Source organism: Eleutherodactylus coqui, chromosome 12 (assembly GCF_035609145.1).
Source record: "Eleutherodactylus coqui strain aEleCoq1 chromosome 12, aEleCoq1.hap1, whole genome shotgun sequence".
Taxonomy (NCBI): domain Eukaryota; kingdom Metazoa; phylum Chordata; class Amphibia; order Anura; family Eleutherodactylidae; genus Eleutherodactylus; species Eleutherodactylus coqui.
Genome location: NC_089848.1, coordinates 118,577,807 through 118,600,283, shown reverse-complemented (window position 1 = coordinate 118,600,283; position 22,477 = coordinate 118,577,807). Strand labels below are relative to the sequence as shown.

General features: G+C 47.7%; 1 protein-coding gene across 2 annotated transcripts in view; it reads left to right on the top strand.

Moving 5' to 3' along the window:
- Positions 1–22,477, top strand: part of DLEC1 (DLEC1 cilia and flagella associated protein) — a 102,250-nt gene that overhangs the window by 18,039 nt on the left and 61,734 nt on the right. For both annotated transcript variants that reach the window (XM_066585791.1, XM_066585792.1), the window contains exons 9-11: positions 1,351–1,438; positions 18,596–18,769; positions 21,289–21,425. In XM_066585791.1, the coding sequence (XP_066441888.1) occupies positions 1,351–1,438; positions 18,596–18,769; positions 21,289–21,425 (399 nt within the window). The remainder of the gene's footprint in view (positions 1–1,350; positions 1,439–18,595; positions 18,770–21,288; positions 21,426–22,477) is intronic.

The following is a 22,477-nucleotide window of genomic DNA, read 5'->3' as shown; positions in this document are numbered from 1 at the left end:
TTCTGTCCAATTCATCCCAAAAAAAGCTCAATAGGGTTGAAGTCTGGAGACTACGCATGCCGTTCCATTCTTTGAAGCCTACCGGCTTCTTCTTGTCTTCTTAAGTAGTTATGAAAAACTTCATCTGATTCTCTACTGGCCTTTGGTCTGCCGGACATCCTTCCTGTCAGAGTTTCCTCCAGTTTCCAAGTGCCTTTTGATTGTATAGGAAACTGTACTGACTGCCATTTTGGCTTTCTTGGTAATTTCTCTGTAGGACAGACCTACACTTCTATGGGTTATAATTGTCTGTCTGTCTTTAGTTAATTGCCTTTTTTGCCATTATGATAGCAGTGTGCTCTGTCCCGAAGAGCAAAACTGTCCAAATCCTGCCCTAAAGGGTGTTGTAATACAGCCTTTTCCAACACTGATTATATAGAGTCAGAGGGTTTGAAAGTAATCTACAAAAGTTGAGACCTCTATAGGAATAGCTTGCTTCCAGTTTCAAACCATCATTTGCTTTCTGTGCTACAGAGCCGCCGTCCTTCATGTGGTCCCTGAAAAAAAGCCCTTTGGTTAAAATCATAAATTCAGACTATTGTTACGTTGCAGGTTAAAATTTCATGATATTTTTATGTTTTTAACTTCCTTTTGAACCTTTTCTCGTTATTTACTGGAATTGAACTGTGTTAATGTCAAAAACTACTGTAAAAAATTGAGGTGTTCTAAAACTTTTCACCAGTAATGTAGATATGGGTTGTATGGTTAAGGGCCTGGTGTATATCGTGAAGAGAGCTTTAAGGGGTTCTGACATGAAAAAAAAAATTTTTTTTACTTACCTTGCCTGGCCAGGACCGATCGTCAGGCATGTCCCCTCCATCCGGCATCCTCTTCTGTGGCTTCTTGAAGCAGAGCTGGAGTGGTCAAAATGACCGCTTTCTGCTCTGCTCCATCCGTCGGCCACTTCCGAGGTGAACGGACGGGCCGCCCACAGCAAGCACGTCACAAGCAGTGCTTGCTGTGGGCAGCTTGTCCATCCTGGCTGAACTCTCGAGTGCTGCGCATGCGCAGTGGAGAGGCGGCCCGTCCTGACTCCTGTTAGCGGGCACCCGTCTTCTGCGCATTCGCGGATTCCCGGAGGGGGCGGCTCGTTGAAGGAAGAAGAAGAGCCTGCTGGGAGATGACCCCGCTGCACAACAACAACAGGAAAAGAGGTAAGTATTAGGTTTTAATGCTTTAGCAGCCATTGATCGTGGGTTCCCTGTGTCCATTAGGCAGACCAGGGAACAATGGCTGCTAAAGCATAAAAATCTGATTCATGTCAGAACCCCTTTAACATTTAACTAATTCAACTCCTTCTCTCACATACAGATGACAGTAGAGCTGAGAAATATGACTGCATCAAGTCGCCATGTCAGGGTCATCCCTCCATCATCCCCGTATTTCGCTCTGGGCCTTGGTAAGTCCGCAGACGGGTTTGACAACTTGTATAATTATTACCCGTACTGAGTTATATAAAGATAATATTAAACCCTCCAGTTCCCAGAATGTATCGATTCCATACCAGCTGCTCTCCTTTTTAGTGTTGCTGCTGCAGTTTGTCCCATTCCATTCCCCTCTTCATGTATGCAAAATGGCCACCAGATTTGCAGACTACCCTATATACAGTGCAGTCGGAGACCGTCTACCTGCTCTCGGATGGACCATCAATGATGACTTTAGTAGCGGATGTCACAGACTACTGGAGGGCACTGTACATAGGGTAATCTAAGAAACTTTCATCCATTGTACATTCATGAAGAAGGGAATGGGATGAATGACAGCAGCAACATTGAAAAGGAGGGGACTAGGTATGTTATCTATACCCTCAGCACATATAGGGTAATTCTTACTCTGAACCGGAGGATGGCTTTAATGTACTTTAAGTCTATAGTTGTTAGGGGCGTGACTACTGTCTAACTTGGATGTCCGCATGGTTTAGGAGCTCCTGCACCTGACTGCTACTTCAGTAATCCTGACCTCATCCTGTGTCCCCCAGCGCTCAGTTTGGTGGTGACAAGTACCCGGAGGTGGCCTGCGGTGGTCGCTAGTGTCTTTAGATAGAGCAGTAGTCTGTTTTATAAGTGCCCAGTGTACTGCGCCCGCACTAGGAGCGCTCTGCCAACTTACATTGCGGCCTTCCTCTTGCGGCTGTGATTTGTAGAGTAGGACACGGAGCCTGAAGGAAAGGGGTGGCTGTAGTTGTTGCTTACTCCCGCTGTGGACTCTGCCATACATCCGCTGCCCCTGTGGTTCCTATCTCCCTGCTCTGGAACTTTTCTTGGCTGCCTGCACCTTGAAGGCCCTGTGATCTAGAGAACAGGCTGAGGCCATGATGCACTTACCTGGGCTGCCCTGAGGAGTGGTGAGTGACCCTCCTGCCACAGGTCACTGTATAATTGAGCCTTACATTTTACTATCTGCAACCAGAAGAACTTTAATTTCTTAAATGCCATAACTTCAGCAGCCCTTCCATCTCCTCCAAGGAGGACAGAGTGTGGCAGCACAACAGACTGTATAACATACTACTCCTCGGCCTCTTAAAGGGCTCACACACACGCAGGTGGTCATGCAGGTGGGATGGAGGTGGGGGTCGGACTGGGCCTTGGCCTCACTAAATGTGGCCATGGCATTCGACTCTGTTGAATGGCCATACCTGATGGGAGTTCTCCGGAGGTTTGGATTTGGAGACTTATTTATCAAATGGATCTCTATTCTGTATAGATCTCCAATGGCCAGGGTAGTGGTGAATGGCCTAACCTCCACCTCCTTCTCACTTCATAGGGGAACTCGACAGGGCTGCCTGCTCTCCCTCCTCCTGTTCGTAATCGCCATAGACCTCTGGCCCTGAAGATCCGACAACACGCACCATATAGGGGCATCCAAATTGGACCCAGAGAGGATAGGATAGGACTATACGCAGATGACATAATACGATACATGTCGGACCCCAAGAGCACCCTGCCGTTAGCTATCTCTCTAGTAGATAAATTTGGAAACTTTTCAGGCCTACGTATCAATTGGCAGAAGTCTTCTTTTATGCCTCTAAGACCAGAGGGATGGCTGATGGGGGATGTATTATGTAAACTACAAGTCACCCCTCAAGTTAAATACCTTGGGATCTATATCACTAGAGACCCTGAGCCTTGGCCTAAACATCACCCCCTTATTGACATCCCTACAATCAAAATTAAAGACCTGGAGCTCCCTGCCGCTGTCTGTGGTCAGCAGAATAAACCTCATTAAAATGATAATACTCTCCAAATACATATACTGTCTAGAACACACAGAAATACCCATACTACAGAAATCCTCCAAAAGGACTAACGTGCTAATAGTATCATTCATTTGGGGGAAATCTAGAGCCAAACTCCACATGGATACCCTGCAGCGACCTAAGGAGATGGCAGGAATGGCACTACCAGACTTTAGGCTTTACTACTTAGCGGGGCAGGTACATCCGTCACTGGTTATCGGGCTCTCCTCTCCCGAACTCCGAGCACCACTTAATGTTTTTTCTCTCGGTGATATCGCTTTGGATCCTCCTGGAAAAACCAGGAATACTGACTAAACAGATGCTGCCCATCCATAGACTCGCAGTTCATGTATGGCAGGCATGCAAACTACTGACCACACAGGATGACACTCCTCTGGAGACTTGTGGGACAATAGAGCGTTACTGCTTTTGATGAACCTGCCAGATAGACAGTTCTGGTTGAATCTGGGAATCACCACACCAGAGCATCTATACATTGACCGGGTACTGACCTCCTTCGAACAACTATACCAAGTCCCAAGGGTGGGCTTCTTCAGATATCTACAACTCAGACACGCCCTAACGGCACAATTCCCAGAGCCCAGACAATCCTTCTCTCTATACCCATTAATAGGCATACTGCTCACCCAAGGACCCCAGGGCCTGATATCGGTGCTGTACACTCTCCTACTACAGTCCAACATCCCCGACACACCAATGACAGTGGTGGAGAGATGGAAGGAGCTTATCCCCTCTCTCACTAGTGAGGTCTGGGAATCTGCAGTGTCCACATACACTACGGTATCACCAGCCGCAAATAATGAACTAACCCAATTGTACATTCTACACCAGTGCTATTTAACACCGATCAGAATTCACAAAATGAACAGGACGGCCACTAGCCAATGCCACCGCTGCCGGGCACCCAATGCAAATTCTAACCACTTAATATGGTGTTGCCTGGACATTTACACGTGTTGAGGAGAAGTCATAGAGTTTCTAAGCCAACTACTAGAAGTACCGATACCACCTGATCCAGCAATATGCCTGCTGGGTATCCTAGATGAGGAGCAATGGCAATTCCACGACAAGATATTCCTTACCAAGGTACTATTTTATGCCCGTGAAGCGATTGCTGTACGCTGGATGGATAGGCGCCCCCCGACATTGTCAAAATGCAGAATATTATTAACTCTATATAGCTATACGAGAAAATAGTCTATAAAAATAGAGAATGCCCCGAAAAGTTTGACAAGGTGTGGGGAAGGATGGTGTGGGTCAACAAATACAGTATTTACACAAAATCTGTTCCAAAGATTGCTAAGAGATGCTATGCCCAACCTACTACGTAAAATGAGTGCTAACCACTGACCTCCACTGACACCGCGAGCAGACGAACCGGCACACCGTACGTAATACTAAGGCATATATATGTTATATAGTAACGTAGCGAAGTTTCATTATTTGATTTTAAAGAGCCTATGATGTACGCAAAGTTATTTACCTATATATTGTACGAAATATATATTGTTCAATAAAACGAGTTAAAAAAAAAAAAGGGCCCACACACCATCTTTCAAAATCCCATCCAAAACTAAAAGAAACAAGGGCCGAACCGAGATGGGTAGAATGGGCCCCACGGGGCAATCTTCTACTATTGATCGACTTAGAGAAGAATCTCAGGGCGGTGCTAACAACCCTGCTTCGCCGTGTGCTTCTACCAGCAAGACACTACCTATCTCGGACGCTGCCCGAGTCCACGGAACCAGACCTGACGCTGAAGTGGATCTCTAATCAGTTCCGTTCAGCTTTTCAGTCGTCTGTAGCTGCTTTTACGGCTAAAATCGATGAGGTCAAAGTGGACATTAGTATTTTACGACAAAATCAAACTTTCGTAACCTGTGAGACCGTGTCACGTGTGGGGAGTACTGGCGTATCTATAGGGGATGAGGTTGCACTGGGGCCCAGGAGCCTTAGAGGGCCCATAAGGAGCCCAGTACTATGAATAAAGCATTATAGTTGGGGGCCTTGTTACAGGTTTTGCATTGGGGCCCAGGAGCTTCAAGTTACGCCTCTGCGTTAAGGGGTTAAGAGACGTTGGGGGGGCCCTAAGATAAACTTTTGCACCCGGGCCCATGGGCCTTTAGCTACACCTCCACTTTCATCGTAAGTTACAGCTGTCGTTCTCTTTGACCTACCCTCCCCGCTTGCAAGTGATTGATGGCGAGGTACCAGGTTCTTTGCTTCCCCAGCTGAGGCGGGAGAAAGGATCTCAACTAAACCCCGCGCCGAGAGAGTATAGTACCCACCTAGATGGATCTTTTAGTTTATTTGGCCCTTACGTAAGTGTATCGCTTATTAGGTGGTCTTTATTGAGGAAAGTTACAATTTGTGTCCAGCTGAGAAAGGGACTTTATCCAGTGTAAGTCCCTGGGTGCTCCTGCCCTTTATTATTACTTCCTCTTATTGTATTATCCTATATGGCATTCCAGGGCTGTCATAAGCACATTAGGGGACTTGTCGCTCCCATAGAAGATATGCTTAGTTGCCGGGTAACGGTAGTTTAATTTCCACCTATATACCTCCTATATAGCTAACATCTGTGGATGCTACACAGGTGTCCCCCAGATTCTTTCCCCATCCTGATGGTTTGCTCAGTTGCTGCGGCTGCTTGTGGCTATGTCTCTACTTACCCTCGTATACTATATATATATATATATATATATATATATATATATATATATATATATATATATATATATATATAAAACCATGTCCCATAGTTTGTATTGCTTGAGCTGTTTTCGATGGCTAAACTTGTCTATAATCTTATTATTTGTCTTTGTGCGCTGTACCATTACATTGGGGATTCTAATTCACATTTTCCTGGAAGGCTGGCTGGAGCGCCAGGTCTTCACGTATTTGTATTCGCTAAAAAATGGCCAGAGTGACCTTTACGTCCCGGAAGGTTCAGGGTATGGGCTCTACTAGAAAACCTTCCATCAGCTTTTCACAAATGTGATCACAAAAGCCACATATCCTCTGTTTACAAGCGACGCACCTTACTTCAGCAACTACTGAACCATTAGTACAATGGTCCTGTCACCCGTGCCATACATCCTACTCCAGGGGTGTGCCTAATCCGAAGTTCCCTTCGATAGGAGCCCGAACAGACCCGAATGGACCCCGAGGGTAGATTTATGTTTGTGAAGACGAAGATAAATAATGTACGTTATGTAACTCGTTGTTTCTGTAACCCGCCACCTGCACCTGTAGCCCTCGTTGTGGAGGACATCTCTTTTGCTACTTCGTACCCTGATGCTGTAGTGTGTATGGGAGACTGGAACATGATCATGGATTCCCAGCTAGACAGATTTGTGGCCGGGGTGCAGCGCTCGGGGTGACAGGCATATCCCGGCTAGCTGCAATCATTTCTGTAGGTTGGTTAGACCTCTGGCATGTTTTTCACCCAAGTCCATTTGGGAGGTGTTGGAGAGCCCTCATCTTAAGGCTAGGCAATTACTATCTATACATAGACTGGCCGCTGAGTAGACAAGTGACCAGGTATAAGGAGACCCCTGTTGAAACCCCAATGTGGGGTAATGGAGGTCTTCCAGAACTTTTGAGCCTCCACAATGGGAGTTATTGGATTGGGTATGGGGTCACCTCCTTGGAACATTCATCCAGGAATGGGATCTTTGTCTCTTTTGCATAAATACATGAACTCCCTAGATCGGGTTTTAGCAGGTTTCTACATGTAAGACATGTGCTTAGTGCCCAGTTTTCAGAGCTGCGTCCATCCACCTCTTCATACCCGTTGATAGGGGTCCTGTGCACACAAAGGCCTAGGGGTCTTATTTCTGTATTGCATATTATTCAGTCCAGAATTGCTTGTGTACATCTGAGTGTGGAAGACAAGTGGAAAGAGTTCATCTGTTCACCTACTAGTGAGGACTGGATCTGGGTCGTGGGATCCCTTACGTCAGTCTTGGCGGTGGCCAACAACATGCTTCCTCAGATATATATCTTACATGAATGCTACCTTACACCCACGAGGCTCTATAAGATGGCTAGAATTCCTATCCCAGTCTCATCGATGTCTGACACCTAACACAAACTCTGCACATTTAATGTGGGATTGCCCTGTAATCCCGGTACCTAGGGTCTGAGGTAAGTGACCTACTCAGCCAAGTAGTTGGCGTACCACTTCCAAACACTCCTGGTACTTGTTGGCTGGGACTCCTTGAAGGAACAGCAGCGACATCACACTCGCATCTTTCTTAATGAGACGTTATTTCTTGCTTATAAGGCTACGGCAATGAAGTGGATGGATAGGTGTCCCCGACACTCTCAATGGCGCCATATGGTTAAGACTAGAGATGAGCGAGTATACTCACTAAGGCTAACTACTCGAGTGAGTAGTGCCTTAGCCGAGTATCCTCCCGCTCGTCTCTAAAGATTCGGGGAGCGGCGGGGGAGAGCGGGGAGGAACGGAGGGGAGATCTCTCTCTTTCAGGATAAGTACAGGATAAGTAATGTATGTACACAGTGACTCCACCAGCAGAATAGTGAGTGCAGCTCTGGAGTATAATACAGGATGTAACTCAGGGTCAGTACAGGATAAGTAATGTATGTACACAATGACTCCACCAGCAGAATAGTGAGTGCAGCTCTGGAGTATAATACAGGATGTAACGTGGGAGCAGTACAGGATAAGTAATGTATGTACACAGTGCCTCCACCAGCAGAATAGTGAGTGCAGCTCTGGAGTATAATACAGGATGTAACGTGGGAGCAGTACAGGATAAGTAATGTATGTACACAGTGACTCCACCAGCAGAATAGTGAGTGCAGCGCTGGAGTATAATACAGGATGTAACTCCGGGTCAGTACAGGATAAGTAATGTATGTGCACAGTGACTCCACCAGCAGAATAGTGAGTGCAGCTCTGGAGTATAACACAGGATGTAACTCAGGAGCAGTACAGGATAAGTAATGTATGTACACAGTGACTCTACCAGCAGAATAGTGAGTGCAGCTCTGGGGTATAATACAGGATGTCATTCAGGAGCAGTACAGGATAAGTAATGTATGTATACAGTGACTCCACCAGCAGAATAGTGAGTGCAGCTCCGGAGTATAATACAGGATGTAACTCAGGGTCAGTACAGGATAAGTAATGTATGTACACAGTGACTCCACCAGCAGAATAGTGAGGGCAGCTCTGCAGTATAATACAGGATGTAACTCAGGGTCAGTACAGGATAAGTAATGTATGTACACAGTGACTCTACCAGCAGAATAGTGAGTGCAGCTCTGGAGTATAATACAGGATGTAACTCAGGGTCAGTACAGGATAAGTAATGTATGTACACAATGACTCCACCAGCAGAATAGTGAGTGCAGCTCTGGAGTATAATACAGGATGTAACGTGGGAGCAGTACAGGATAAGTAATGTATGTACACAGTGACTCCACCAGCAGAATAGTGAGTGCAGCTCTGGAGTATAATACAGGATGTAACGTGGGAGCAGTACAGGATAAGTAATGTATGTACACAGTGACTCCACCAGCAGAATAGTGAGTGCAGCGCTGGAGTATAATACAGGATGTAACTCCGGGTCAGTACAGGATAAGTAATGTATGTGTACAGTGACTCCACCAGCAGAATAGTGAGTGCAGCTCTGGAGTATAATACAGGATGTCATTCAGGAGCAGTACAGGATAAGTAATGTATGTATACTGTGACTCCATCAGCAGAATAGTGAGTGCAGCTCCGGAGTATAATACAGGATGTAACTCAGGGTCAGTACAGGATAAGTAATGTATGTACACAGTGACTCCACCAGCAGAATAGTGAGTGCAGCTTCTGGAGTTGGGTGTGTGCTGGTTAAGCTCTGCAACTTCCAGGGTGTGGTCAGAGAAGGAGGTTCTGCTGAGTTTGGATCCCAGAGAAGGTGCACTTTTCTGGGCTTTGTTGGACATGGAGTACCGCACCTCCTCCCCCCGGGGCCACTTGGGGGGAGGGAGGGAAGTGATGGCAATGGCGGCATCAGAGTCTTCCGAAAAAACTTTGCCACGGGTGCCAGAAAAGCCAGCAGTCCGCAAGAAGACAGGAGCTGCTGGAGGTAAGAAGAGACTGGGTCCGGGCCGTGGCTGCAGCAGCGTGGCTCCGTTTGTCAGCACGGCAGCTTCTGACAGCACCGGGAGTGAGATGGTTACGCGCAGCCAGACCCGCAGGAGAGCAGGTGAGCCGCAGATACCGGTAAGCACGGGAATGTGGAGTGACAAAAAGAAGGAGGAATCCGTGATTGAGCTGGCCTCCAGGCTGGCTAAAAACATCACCGACTACAACTTTGCAGGGAAAATGTTGGTGGTACAAAAAGGGAAGCTCCGTGACGCCAAAATGTTACTGGAGCAAAAAGCTTCTAAAGACAAACAGGCAGAAGCCAGGTCAGCGATAAATAAGTGCAAAGACTGCATAAAGATGTGGGAAGCGGTGAGGGCAAAGATCCTGGAGGAGAGCGGGCCCTTTAAAGAAAAAATTCTGAACGACGACCGGTTTGCTAAGATGGCGGCAAGGTGCAGTGACCATGAGTCAAGTGATGGTGAAGCCTCAGATGAAGAGTTTGAGGATGTGCAGGAGACCCTGGAGCAGCCTGTGTGCTCTCAAGACTTGGCACCAACGCCCAGAGGCACTACAAGTCCCAGAGGCAAGCTACCTGAAGAGATTGCGCTGCCTTCCACCTCAGGGGAATCTGAGGTGGAGGAAAGAACAGGGAGATTGCAGCTACAGAAGACCCCGCAGCCGGAAGCCTCTGTACATATGGAGGGCTTCATGTTTGGCGACGAGTTGCCAGAGCAGGGCACAAAGATAAAGAGAAAGAAAAAGAAACCGGAGAAGCTGCAGGAAAAGCTTGTGTTCGTTCCTGGGAGCTCTGGTCTGGCTGCAAAGTCGGATCAGAGTTCTGACCCCAAAAACCCCCCTGGCTCGGGCTCTGTGGTGGGCCTGGAGCGGGAAGTTGGGGAGAAAAGGGCCCAGCTGGTCAGACCCCCTGTCCCTGTGCTAGTTGGTAACAAGGGCAAGGAGATCAGTAAGAAAGGTGCAGTAAAGGCCAGTACAGATGCAGGTCGCGGTACCGGAAAGGAGGGTGGCAGCGGTGCCACTAATGCAGCAAGTGCTGCCTGTGATGCGGAGGGGGCTGTGGACCTAAAATCTGGGGTCTCCCATAATTTGGGAGCAGGTCAGGCCGGATCCCGCGCCTCCAGTGATGCGGAGGCAAAAAAGAAAAAAAGAAAAAGTAAAAACACAAGCAAAAATCCGGAGGTTTTACCATCTACCTCTGGAGAGGCCAGGACCCATGGACCACATGATCCAAGGAAAAAAGTGGTAGATCCGGGGATGAATGTGCGAGAGCGTGCGGCAGATGTAAGGGACAAGGCCGAGGGTACACGTTCCTCTGCAGTTGCTGGGCCTCCGGGCACCTCGGGTACCCCTGGCGGCCAGGAATCTGGAGGCCCAGGGGATAAGGTAGTTAGGCCAGAGGGGTCATGGGGTCCAGTCGCCCCTCCGGCGGCGACAACACCTGGTAGGAGTTATGCCAGTGTCGCCGCTGGAGGGGAGGGGTCCTCCTTGTCTCCAGGCTCTAGGGAGGGCGTTTTGCAACAGCGTCTCCTGGAGGCTTTACGGAAGGGGGAGAGTACAATCACAGTTGGAGGAAGAGAGGTGGATCTATCTCTCTGGAAAGAGAGACATGGCTTGGGTGCCTTCCGAGAGCAAAGGGGGGAGACCGTATGGTCCCTACCGACACCCGGGCAGGACGCAGGTCGTAGGAATGTGGTCCGTCTTCGTTGGAGAGGCAATGATACATGCCCTCCGAGGGCAAGGGTAGTGGAGCTTCTGCTGAAGATGGGCTTCAGGGCAGTTGACATCTTTGCCCTGATCCATCCTTACGGCACGTCTGAGTTTGACATCAGTTTCGTTCGCCCAGAGGGCTTAGAAATCTTCTGGGGGAATTACGAGCTGGTGAAAAACGAGCCCGGCTGGCGAGACTTTGCCATCCAGGTGGTGTCTCGCCAGAACGGTATCAAGAAGGTGACCGTTTTGACTCGTAACGAGTCACTTTCTTGCTTTGACATCATGACGTGGCTCAGTAGGTACGGAGAGGTGACGGAGATGCCAAAAAAGAACAGGGATGAGCACGGCATATGGTCTGGGGCCTGGACGTTCATGGTCCAGCTGAAACGTTCAGGTAACTCAGTGGCACACATACCTTCTGCAGCCTTCCTCGGCAGGGATCGTATCTTGGCCTTTTACCAGGGGCAGCCGAAGCTCTGCCACAGGTGCGGCGACCCCTCACACTTGAGCGCCGCTTGTAAGACCTTGAAGTGCGCTCTGTGTGGGGGTCTGGGTCATCTAGCCGCCTCCTGTGCGGAGATTAGGTATAACCTGTGTGGTGACCTCGGTCACCCATTTAGTCGCTGTCCGCGCTCCTTTGCCAATGCGGTCTCAGCACCTACGGATGGGGGTCATGATGTGGCCTCCGGGGGTGAGGGGACCAGCAGAGGTGGAGGAGCTCAGGAGCCAGGGAAGAACCGGCAAAAGACGCCTGCGGAGCAGAGGCGTCAGGAGAAACGCAGACGGAGCAGGGAGCTGACAGGAGCACCCACAGCAGGTGGATCAATGGTGGCCCCTGTTCCAGAAGCAAATCTCGCGGCTGAGGCTTTGAGGGACAGCGATTTAGATGAGGAGGACAGGAGGATCCAGAGGGAGGAGACCAACTCTGCAGATTCCTCTCACTGCGAAAGTGTGGATGAGGAAGGCAAGAGGTGGCTAGAGAAACGGCGTAAGCTAGGTGCCACGAGGAGGAAACGAAGGGGGGATTCAAGATCTTCTCCCACCCCGGGCCAAGTACTGGAAGGAAAAGCCTGCTCACCTCCAGTTGGACTCTCCAATAGGTTCCGAGCCCTCCGAGACATCTCTTCCTCCTCTTCTGAGGGGGAGGCGGAGGGCAAGGTTCCTAGGGCAAAGGAAGGGTCAACAGGGGGCGCTGAGTCTCCACCTCGTGAAGGCATAGTTCCTTCCGGGGTGGAGGCTACTCTGGAACCTGGAAACAAGGACGACGGGGTCAGGGGATCCCCTGCTATGGACACATCTGTGTCCAAAAAAAGAAGCAAGGGGCTTTCCTCTGACCCCGAGGAAGCGGGTGTGAGGAAGAAAGCCGTCTAATTTAATCACTCATGATGGCGGCACCCACTCCGCTGACTCTGGCATCAATTAACGTTGCCAGCATTAAGTCTGATACGGCTAGATTTGCGGCCTTTGATTTTCTCGGCCGCGTTGAAGCCGACATTTTATTTTTGCAGGAGACCAGGCTGTCTGATTTGGCAGCCATACATAAGGCAAAAAGGGAGTGGAGGTCAGGCCCTTCCTACTGGTCTCTTGCGGCCGAGCCGTATAGCGGAGTGGCGGTACTTTTTACCGCAGCGGTTGAATGCCGACGAGTTATTGAATTAGAAATGGGAAGGTGCCTGATCTTAGATGTCCTCATGAAGGGACAAGAATTAAGACTTGTCAACATCTATGGTCCCCAGTCAAAAAAGGACAGGAAGAGTCTCTTTATGAGGATCAAGCCCTACCTTTTTACCAGCCGCCAAGTTGTCTTTGGAGGTGACTTTAATGCAGTCACAAGAGCCCGCGATAGGGGAGGCTCTGGAGACAGGCGGTTGACTTTTGACAGCGTCGCACTTAATAGTATAGCTAGCGAGGCTCGCCTGGTGGATGTCCACATCCGGCACACCCCAGGCCACAAGGGGTTCACCTATTATAGAGGTCAGAGCAGGTCTAGAATAGACAGGTTTTATTTGAAGGAGGAAGCCATCTCTTCACCAGTGTCCGTTGTTGAGGTGGAATTCTCCGATCACTGTCTAATATTGTTTTCTCTGAATGTTGCAGAAACCCCCCGGATGGGCAGAGGTTTTTGGAGATTGAATTCATCACTCCTGGAGGAAGCAGAGATAAGACAGTCCTTTGAGGATTTTCTGCAGAGCCAGGTACTATTACTGGATCTCTGTAGCAGTAAGTCAGAGTGGTGGGAGATGTTCAAGAGGAGGGCGGCAAGGTTCTTCCGAGAGCTCTCCAACCTCAGATGCCTGGACAGGTACCGCCTGTACAACGGCCTGAGGAGGAAACTCGAACATCTCGTTTCGACTGGAGGTAGCCGCGAGGAGATCTCCAGAGTGAAATCTTTGCTCAAGAAATGCCAGTACGATAGACACGCATCCTTGGTTTTTGAGAGGGATTTCGGGAAGTACCGCTCGCCCGACCCTTACAGAAACTGTAGGATGTCAGTGAATAGTAAAGTGGTCACTGGACTGATCGATAGTACAGGATCCCTGAATCGATCCAGATCAGGGATTCTGGAGGTCGTCAGATCCTACTACTCGCAACTCTTGGGAAAGAGGGATCTAGATTCGGAAGTGATGTCGGCTTTCCTGGCTGAAACTGTCCCTGAGCCGGGGGTAGACACCTCTCTTGATGTTTTGACAGGAGAGATCAGAATAGAGGAAGTTAAACTGGCGATTGATGGGCTCCGGCTCAAAAAATCGCCAGGACCGGATGGACTAACATCCGAGTATTATAAGACCTTCAAGGACCTCTTGAGTCCCCTCTTGACGGAGGTATTAAATGAGTGTCTTTCCTCGGGCACTCTGCCAAAGTCAATGAGGAGGTCAGCTTTGATCCTTCTGTCAAAGGGTAAAGACTCGAGCCGTATTGAGAACTGGCGTCCCATAGCACTTCTCAATACGGACAGGAAGGTTCTGGCAAAAGTGCTGTTTAATCGGTTGGTCAAGTTTGCACCCCAGCTCCTCTCGGGGGCCCAGCATTGCTCTGTTCCAGGCCGTAGCACCTTTAGCGCTGTTCTTGGTGTCCGGGAGGCAGTGGAGCAGGGTAGGGCTGGTCACTGGGAGGGGTACTTGCTGTCCTTGGATCAGGCCAAAGCGTTTGATCGGGTTAATCACGAGTACCTCTGGTCAGTCCTTCTGAGATATGGCCTGCCAGTGGGGTTTGTTGATTGGCTGCGAACATTGTATGCAGGGGCTGAGACTTTCCCGCTGGTGAACGGTTGGCTTGGCCGCCCTTTTGAGGTGGGGTCCGGCGTCCGTCAGGGCTGTCCTCTAAGTCCCCTGTTGTATGTGTTTGCGATAGATCCCTTTCTTAGGAGGGTTGATCGTGGACCTATAGCAGGGGTCGGGATGGACCGGGCGGTGCCGGAGGCTACCCTGAGGGCAGTGGCATACGCCGATGATGTCACGCTCTTCGTATCCTCAAGGGAGGAGGCGGAGTTTGTGGTGTCGGAGGTGGATGCCTACTCAGAGGCATCCGGGTCCAGAGTCAACTGGGATAAGTGTGAAAGTCTCTGGTTAGGAAGGGGGGATCTCCCGGACACTCTTCCGGTGCCCCAGACTTCAGCAAAAGTTCTTGGCATCAAATTTGGCCAGGGGGATTACCCCATGCAAAATTGGGTAGACAGGCTGGATGGTGCCACTCAGAAGGTAAACCAGTGGAAGGGTTGGTCTTTGACCCTTCGGGAAAGAGTTAGCTTGATCAAAACATACCTGCTCCCTTTATTCATCTACCTGGGCAGCGTATGCATTTTGCCAGAACCTCTCTGGACCCGGGTCTACAACCTGTTCTTCCTAATGTTGTGGGGGAATAGGTTGAACCTGATCAGGAGAGATGTTACATACCGCACGAGGAGACTAGGGGGGTTATCTATGGTCAACCCCGTGGTGTTTCTTGTAGACACCTTTTTTAAGATCAACATAGGCAACCTCTGGCAAGAAAGGGCTCCTCTGTGGGTCTACTCCTGCCGGGGATGGTTTCGGCCCTTCTTCCAGGAATGGGAGACAGGAGGGCGAGTGAAGGACCTTCGCACGCAGCATGGATATCTCCCGGCTTATGCTACCTTGGTTCTGAAGGTGATACGCCGGTGGGGTCTGGGGATGTGGGAGATCAGGACTCTGACGAGGAGGCTCCTCGACGAAAGAGTCCTGTTGACCCGTTTCCAGAAGCCCCTGGCGCTCAAGGACTGCCCAAGTCGGGACCTGGAGGGAGGGTTACGTTTACTGAATTCAACCCGGGTCCCCTTGAAGTTTTGGGACTTGGCTTGGCGCTGCTTTCACGGGAGACTGTATGTAAGGGGTAACTTGAAGAGCAGGCCTCTGATTGACAGGGGTTGCCCCCGTCAGGAGTGCAGCAATGTGCTGGAAAGCATGGAGCATTTCCTGCTTCAGTGCCCCTTTAATACAGAGGTATACCAACGGGTAGGGGTCTCCATAGGCTGGCGTCAGCTGGCACACTTCTCCTATGCGGAGTGGGCTTATGGAGCCTTCAGAGGCCTTGGTGGCAGGGACCGCTGCACTTTATTTCTAGTTAGCCTAGTGGTCAGGTTCCACATCTGGAGTGCACGGTGCCTGATTTCGACGGAACTGAAAGTCCTCCCCGTGGATACGGTATGTAGGAACATCCTGGGTGACCTGGTGAAGGTACGTTCTTTGGAGTATGAGAGGCTGGGCACATCTAAGGCTTCTCTCCTATGGAGAGGGCTTGTTTTTCGTTAGGGACAGTCTTTTCTTAATCTTCTAGGGGCAGAGTAGGGAGAGAGGAGGGACAGGATAGGGAGAGAGGAGGGATAGGGCAGGGACAGTTTTCCATGAAGGGTCAGACTGAGGGGCAGATTAAGGACAGTCTAGGGCAAATTAGGGAGAGAATAGGGAGACCTTTTTTTAAATTAAAGGGATAGAACATTGTGATGTCTGTGCCCGGCTTATCACCTCCAATCCCGGTGGCGGGCTGTGAGTGCACCATGAAGCTTTTTGTTTTGATTTGGGCAAAATGGAATGAAGTAGGGCTGCAGGAGAGCCGACCTTAGGCTTTCGGGTTATGTATATAGTATATATTATGTATGTTGGTATTGGAGTGTATTATGGTTTTGTATATATTGTATATATTCACGTTTTGGGTGGTAGGTAGGTTGGGTGGGGAGTTGGGGGGAGTGGGATTCACGCCTTGAGCCGTAGCCTGGCACGTCCCGAACATTGAACTCTGGGCACGGACTGGTGGAGCGGGCATGGCCCCCAGGCTGCGGCGGGCACAGTGTGGTATTAATAAAAAAAGAAAACCCTGGTGTGGCTTGGCACGTCCTGAACTAAGAACTCTGGGTACGGACTGGTGGAGCAGGCTTGGCCCCCAAGCTGCACTGGGGACCAAAAAAAAAAAAAAAAAAAAATATATATTTTTAGTTAGTTTTTTATGCCAGTTGGCTCGGTCTTTCTGTTTGAATTTGGTTATTTATGTTGCTATTTGAGTTATTTATGCTGTTTATGTTATTGTTTACATTTGTTTTGTGTGGGTACAGTGCGGCACGGCTGGACCTGGAGTTATAGTTTACAGGGTTTATGTAGTTATAGTTTCCTTAGTTTTATATTTAGGTATATAGTTGTATATTGTGTTATAGGTGTATATTGTGTTATATGCTGAGTGTGTATGTGTGTGGGTGTGTACGGCGGGGGAAGCCCGGATATGGACTTTTACTTTGCTTATGGATCATGGACTGTGGGGGAAGGGCCTTATATTGCTTTATATGGTTATTATTGTTACAGTTTGTCTTTGTTGTGTTTTTTACTTTTATAATAAAAGATCTACAGGATGTAACTCAGGGTCAGTACAGGATAAGTAATGTATGTACACAGTGACTCCACCAGCAGAATAGTGAGTGCAGCTCTGGAGTATAATACAGGATGTAACTCAGGATCAGTACAGGATAAGTAATGTATGTACACAATGACTCCACCAGCAGAATAGTGAGTGCAGCTCTGGAGTATAATACAGGATGTAACGTGGGAGCAGTACAGGATAAGTAATGTATGTATACAGTGACTCCACCAGCAGAATAGTGAGTGCGGCTCTGGAGTATAATACAGGATGTAACGTGGGATCAGTACAGGATAAGTAATGTATGTACACAGTGACTCCACCAGCAGAATAGTGAGTGCAGCTCTGGAGTATAATACAGGATGTAACGTGGGAGCAGTACAGTATAAGTAATGTACGTATACAGTGACTCCACCAGCAGAATAGTGAGTGCAGCTCTGGAGTATAATACAGGATGTAACGTGGGAGCAGTACAGGATAAGTAATGTATGTACACAGTGACTCCACCAGCAGAATAGTGAGTGCAGCTCTGGAGTATAATACAGGATGTAACTCAGGATCAGTACAGGATAAGTAATGTACGTACACAGTGACTCCACCAGCAGAATAGTGAGTGCAGCTCTGGAGTATAATACAGGATGTAACGTGGGAGCAGTACAGGATAAGTAATGTATGTATACAGTGACTCCACTAGCAGAATAGTGAGTGCGGCTCTGGAGTATAATACAGGATGTAACGTGGGAGCAGTACAGGATAAGTAATGTATGTATACAGTGACTCCACTAGCAGAATAGTGAGTGCGGCTCTGGAGTATAATACAGGATGTAACGTGGGATCAGTACAGGATAAGTAATGTATGTACACAGTGACTCCACCACCAGCAGAATAATGAGTGCAGCTCTGGAGTATAATACAGGATGTAACGTGGGAGCAGTACAGTATAAGTAATGTACGTATACAGTGACTCCACCAGCAGAATAGTGAGTGCAGCTCTGGAGTATAATACAGGATGTAACGTGGGAGCAGTACAGGATAAGTAATGTATGTACACAGTGACTCCACCAGCAGAATAGTGAGTGCAGCTCTGGAGTATAATACAGGATGTAACTCAGGATCAGTACAGGATAAGTAATGTACGTACACAGTGACTCCACCAGCAGAATAGTGAGTGCAGCTCTGGAGTATAATACAGGATGTAACGTGGGAGCAGTACAGGATAAGTAATGTATGTATACAGTGACTCCACTAGCAGAATAGTGAGTGCGGCTCTGGAGTATAATACAGGATGTAACGTGGGAGCAGTACAGGATAAGTAATGTATGTATACAGTGACTCCACTAGCAGAATAGTGAGTGCGGCTCTGGAGTATAATACAGGATGTAACGTGGGATCAGTACAGGATAAGTAATGTATGTACACAGTGACTCCACCACCAGCAGAATAATGAGTGCAGCTCTGGAGTATAATACAGGATGTAACGTGGGAGCAGTACAGGATAAGTAATGTATGTATATACAAGCAATGTTCAGTATATGACATAATCCCTAGATTATACCCCCTGTGGGTCGTAGTAATCTTTCCCTGCATCATTTGTGTTCATTTAGGAAAGTTTCCAGGAGAAGGTGGGATTGTCGCTCCGGGGATGAGCTGTCACCATACCGTGCGCTTTGTTCCCGATTCTCTGGCTGACTTTGAGGATTTTATACTGGTTGAAACCCAAGCTCCGTATCCTGTCCTGGTGCCTATAGAAGCGAGAAGGCCGCCCCCGGTGCTGACAGGTAATGTAAGGCCAGTCACCCGCTGATGGAACGGATTAGTATTCACCCCCAAGAGGCACTTTACAACTGGGAAATCCCTCCAGGAAATGTCACGTCTATTTATTGTAGATTTACGTTTTATGTCTCATGTAAATAGATTTCGCCCAGATTCCCGTTGTCTGAAGTCCATTTTAACCTCTTAGTGACAGAACTAATTTTAACCTTAAGAACCAGTAGATTGTTTCCCCTTTAATGTTGGAACTCTTTATTCTTTGGTCCGTGCAGCTGTAGGAGTCCTTGTAGTCTGTGGAACGAGTTCTTGTTGGTTTTTGTTTTTTAATGGAAACAATTTTGGGTACAAATCAATGTAATAACTTTTGGCCATTTTCTTTTTGGGGGGACGATTATGTCACTATTGTGTTTTAGCATTTATCTTTACAGTATTCATCATGGGGTATAAATATTATTATAGCTGTTTCTTCTGGATCATTACCCTTCCATCAACTCCAATTTAAAAAGATTTTACACAATATCAATATTTATAATATATTTACACAATATTTGCCCAGCCTTTGTTTGAACACTTCCATTGAAGGAGAACTCCCCGCCTCCCGTGACAACCTGTTCCACTCATTGATCCCCTCACTGTCTAATATCTAATCTGTCTCCTCCCTTTCGGTTTCATCCTGTTGCTTCTAGTCTTTCCTTGTGGAGGAAATAGAAAAGAAAGTTAATAATGAAAATAAGTTAACAGAAAATAAAATCTGTGTCCGCTCTGAGCTTGTATAGACGTGTGCCATAATTTATATTGCATACATTATAGTAAAACTGTTGGCCATGGGTAGCCACACTTTCCTTTTAAGCCCCATCTAATTGGTAAAAAGTGCCAAGTGTGGCATAAAGAGAAAAATGTAGAAATTTTTTAGCAAAAATAGCATGCTCAAAAATTTGTGCCTTTCTCACGACAAAAAACTGGCACAAGTGCCTTGATGATCTCCACTATATGTTGCAGCTAAAAATGTAGGGCTTCTCCCTTCATAAACGCTCCTGCAGGTCTGTTGGGCGCAGGTATCCACTGTAACTGAGTGGAAATAATGAAATTCCTGGAATATAAATCTGCACAGGACAAAGTCAGGAAGGAAGAAGCTGTTCGCCACCGGAGCCAGATTTTAGAATACGCCCCGCAGCATCCAGCATGTCTGCTTCCATCCATTTCCATCAGTATTCAGTTGGGTTTACTTCACTCATCGTAAACGAAACCAAGTTTGTCAAAAATGTTAAAATTAAAAGTCAAAACGTAACGATCCGTATAATGTATAACAACTGGACTTCTATATCTCCAATCGATGCAGTGTGTACGGACCTGCACTGCCATTCTGGTGCCCACATTTCTGTTATCAGTGTCCGCCCTAGTCAACAGGCAGGATTAGGCTGTGTTTTACTGGCTTCACGGAAGCCGCCATTTTTGGGAGCTTTTCTTAAAGTGTTTTGTTTTCTAACCAATTTTCAAATTTCCTATTGAGTAAATTGTGAGATAATAGGGGGGTCCAAATTTCAGGACTCTCATTCATTAGTCAGAGCATAGAGAGGTTACAACGAGCACCAATGGAGAGCCCACATGGTTGGACATTACATAGCAGGCCAATGATTTCAGTGAGAGCTGTGTCACCCCAACAGTACATCCAACAGTGGGGTGCAGAGAAGATAAAATGCTCCAAGTCCGGTCTCCCACAGATAACTACTAGTCTCTGGGCTCTTTTTCAGCAGTGTAGCCTGTGGCCCCATTACCTTCAGTGACCCTCTTAACAAACACTAGGAAGGGAGAGGCATAAAGCAAACCAGATGGTATTGAAGGTTTTCATCCCAGATGGTGTCTGGAGACCAAAATAAACCTTAGGGTGGGCTGTGAAAGTTGAAGGAGTTGTGGAGGTGCTGCCAACCATGAGAGCCCACCAATGGAGGACATGACAGTTATGTGAAAAGTTATAGAAAGAAAAGACTGGTAGATAGGCGCAACTCTCCGGAAAAGATAGTGGGAGGGTAGGATATATTATCCAACTTCTCTTTTATGGAGTATACGAAAAACCAGCATAGGATTCACATTTCGGGGCAAACCCCTTTTCCAGTCAAGCTGGGTGCAGCATCATTTCTAGGACTTCAGGATTATGGGTCCCAACGTGCTGATGGATGTGGAGATGTGGCCGTGTCTCCAGCTTCACCACTGGTTACACAAGCACGTTGGGACCCGTATTCCTGAAGTCCTAGTAATGATGCCCCACCCAGCGTGACTGAAAAAGGGATTTGCCCCGAAACGTGTATCCTATGCTGGTTTTTCGTATACTCTATAAAAGAGAAGTTGGAGAATATATCCTACCCTCCCACTATCTTTTCTGGAGAGTTGTGCCTATCCACCAGTCTTTTTTCTCTTCTAACCTTCTAACAGCCCACCACGGTGTGCCATCTGCAGGACACTGGAAGTGCTTGTTTTTAGTTCTAGCAGGGTATTTCATCTATATGATGCATCGTTGTGTCTCTCGCAGTGCCCCGGACTCTCGATTGTGGTCCTTGCTTGGTCGGTGGAGTGAAGTTCATTGAATGGCTCTGCAGAAATGAAGGTTTGAGTCGTGGGAGGTTCTGTATTATGCCCAAAAGCGTCTGGCCCCCAGCGAACTTTAGAGTAAGCTTTTTTTTTCTTCAGCTTCTTTCTATATATGTTGGTTATAACTTTAGTTCTCTTAGTTCTTCATTTGTTTCTGGCTTTTGAGGTGTTTCAATGACCTAAAAGTGGCTGTTTGCTATGGACAATCCAAAATTGTTAGAAGAGTAACTTCATATTTAGCTGATAACAAGGTGTCTCCCTGCTGGAACTCTCAGTGATTGGGATCGGGGAAACCTGGCAGCAAAGGCCGTACTAGGCAGAACATGATCATTCAAAAAATCATTGGATTGTGCAAATGTGAGCGTAACCATGGCCGACGATTGAACGAGGAATGAGAATTAATTCACTTCTCATTCCTCATTCATTTTATACAGGGATAACAATCATTCGCACGTCGGTACAAGTGAACAGCGATTGTTTAGTCGTTCAGTGAATGTAAATGGCTGAACGACGTGTGAATGATTTACCTGCCTATATAAACAGGCTGCATGAGCGAACTCTGTTATTGTTTGCTCTTATGAATGATTTTGCCCATGCGAATAAGAGATAAGGATCCCCTCTATTTAACTAAGAATTCCCTAATAGTTATGACAATGGGTTTTCTAAATGAAAAGAACCTTTCAAAGGGATTCTGTCACCACGTCATGCTGCCCGAACCACTATCCCCTATAGTGCAGTGTTAGTGTTAGGGATACCAATGCACCACACCTGCTCCTGTGATCAGCGCTGGCCATTCACAGACCAGTTCATAGCGAAGTTAGAAAACTGCGATGGCCATCTTGGCTGCTCGAAAACGGCACCCAGAACTAGTGTAACAGGAGGACGGCTAAAAAGATCATCTACAGGTAATCTATTCCTTTTACCCTCCGGTCCAGGGACAGAATTTTGTCCTAAAACCCAAGGATCGCTTTAATAAGGCCCTCGGGGGCCTGGCGATGATTTCTACTATTACAGCCCCTATAATTACAGAACACTTTTATAATCTCTCCCTGGAGAATCGGGAAATCTTGTGATCATATGGGAAGAAGTACGATACATGAGATAACAGCTTGTCACTTTACCCTTTTTTC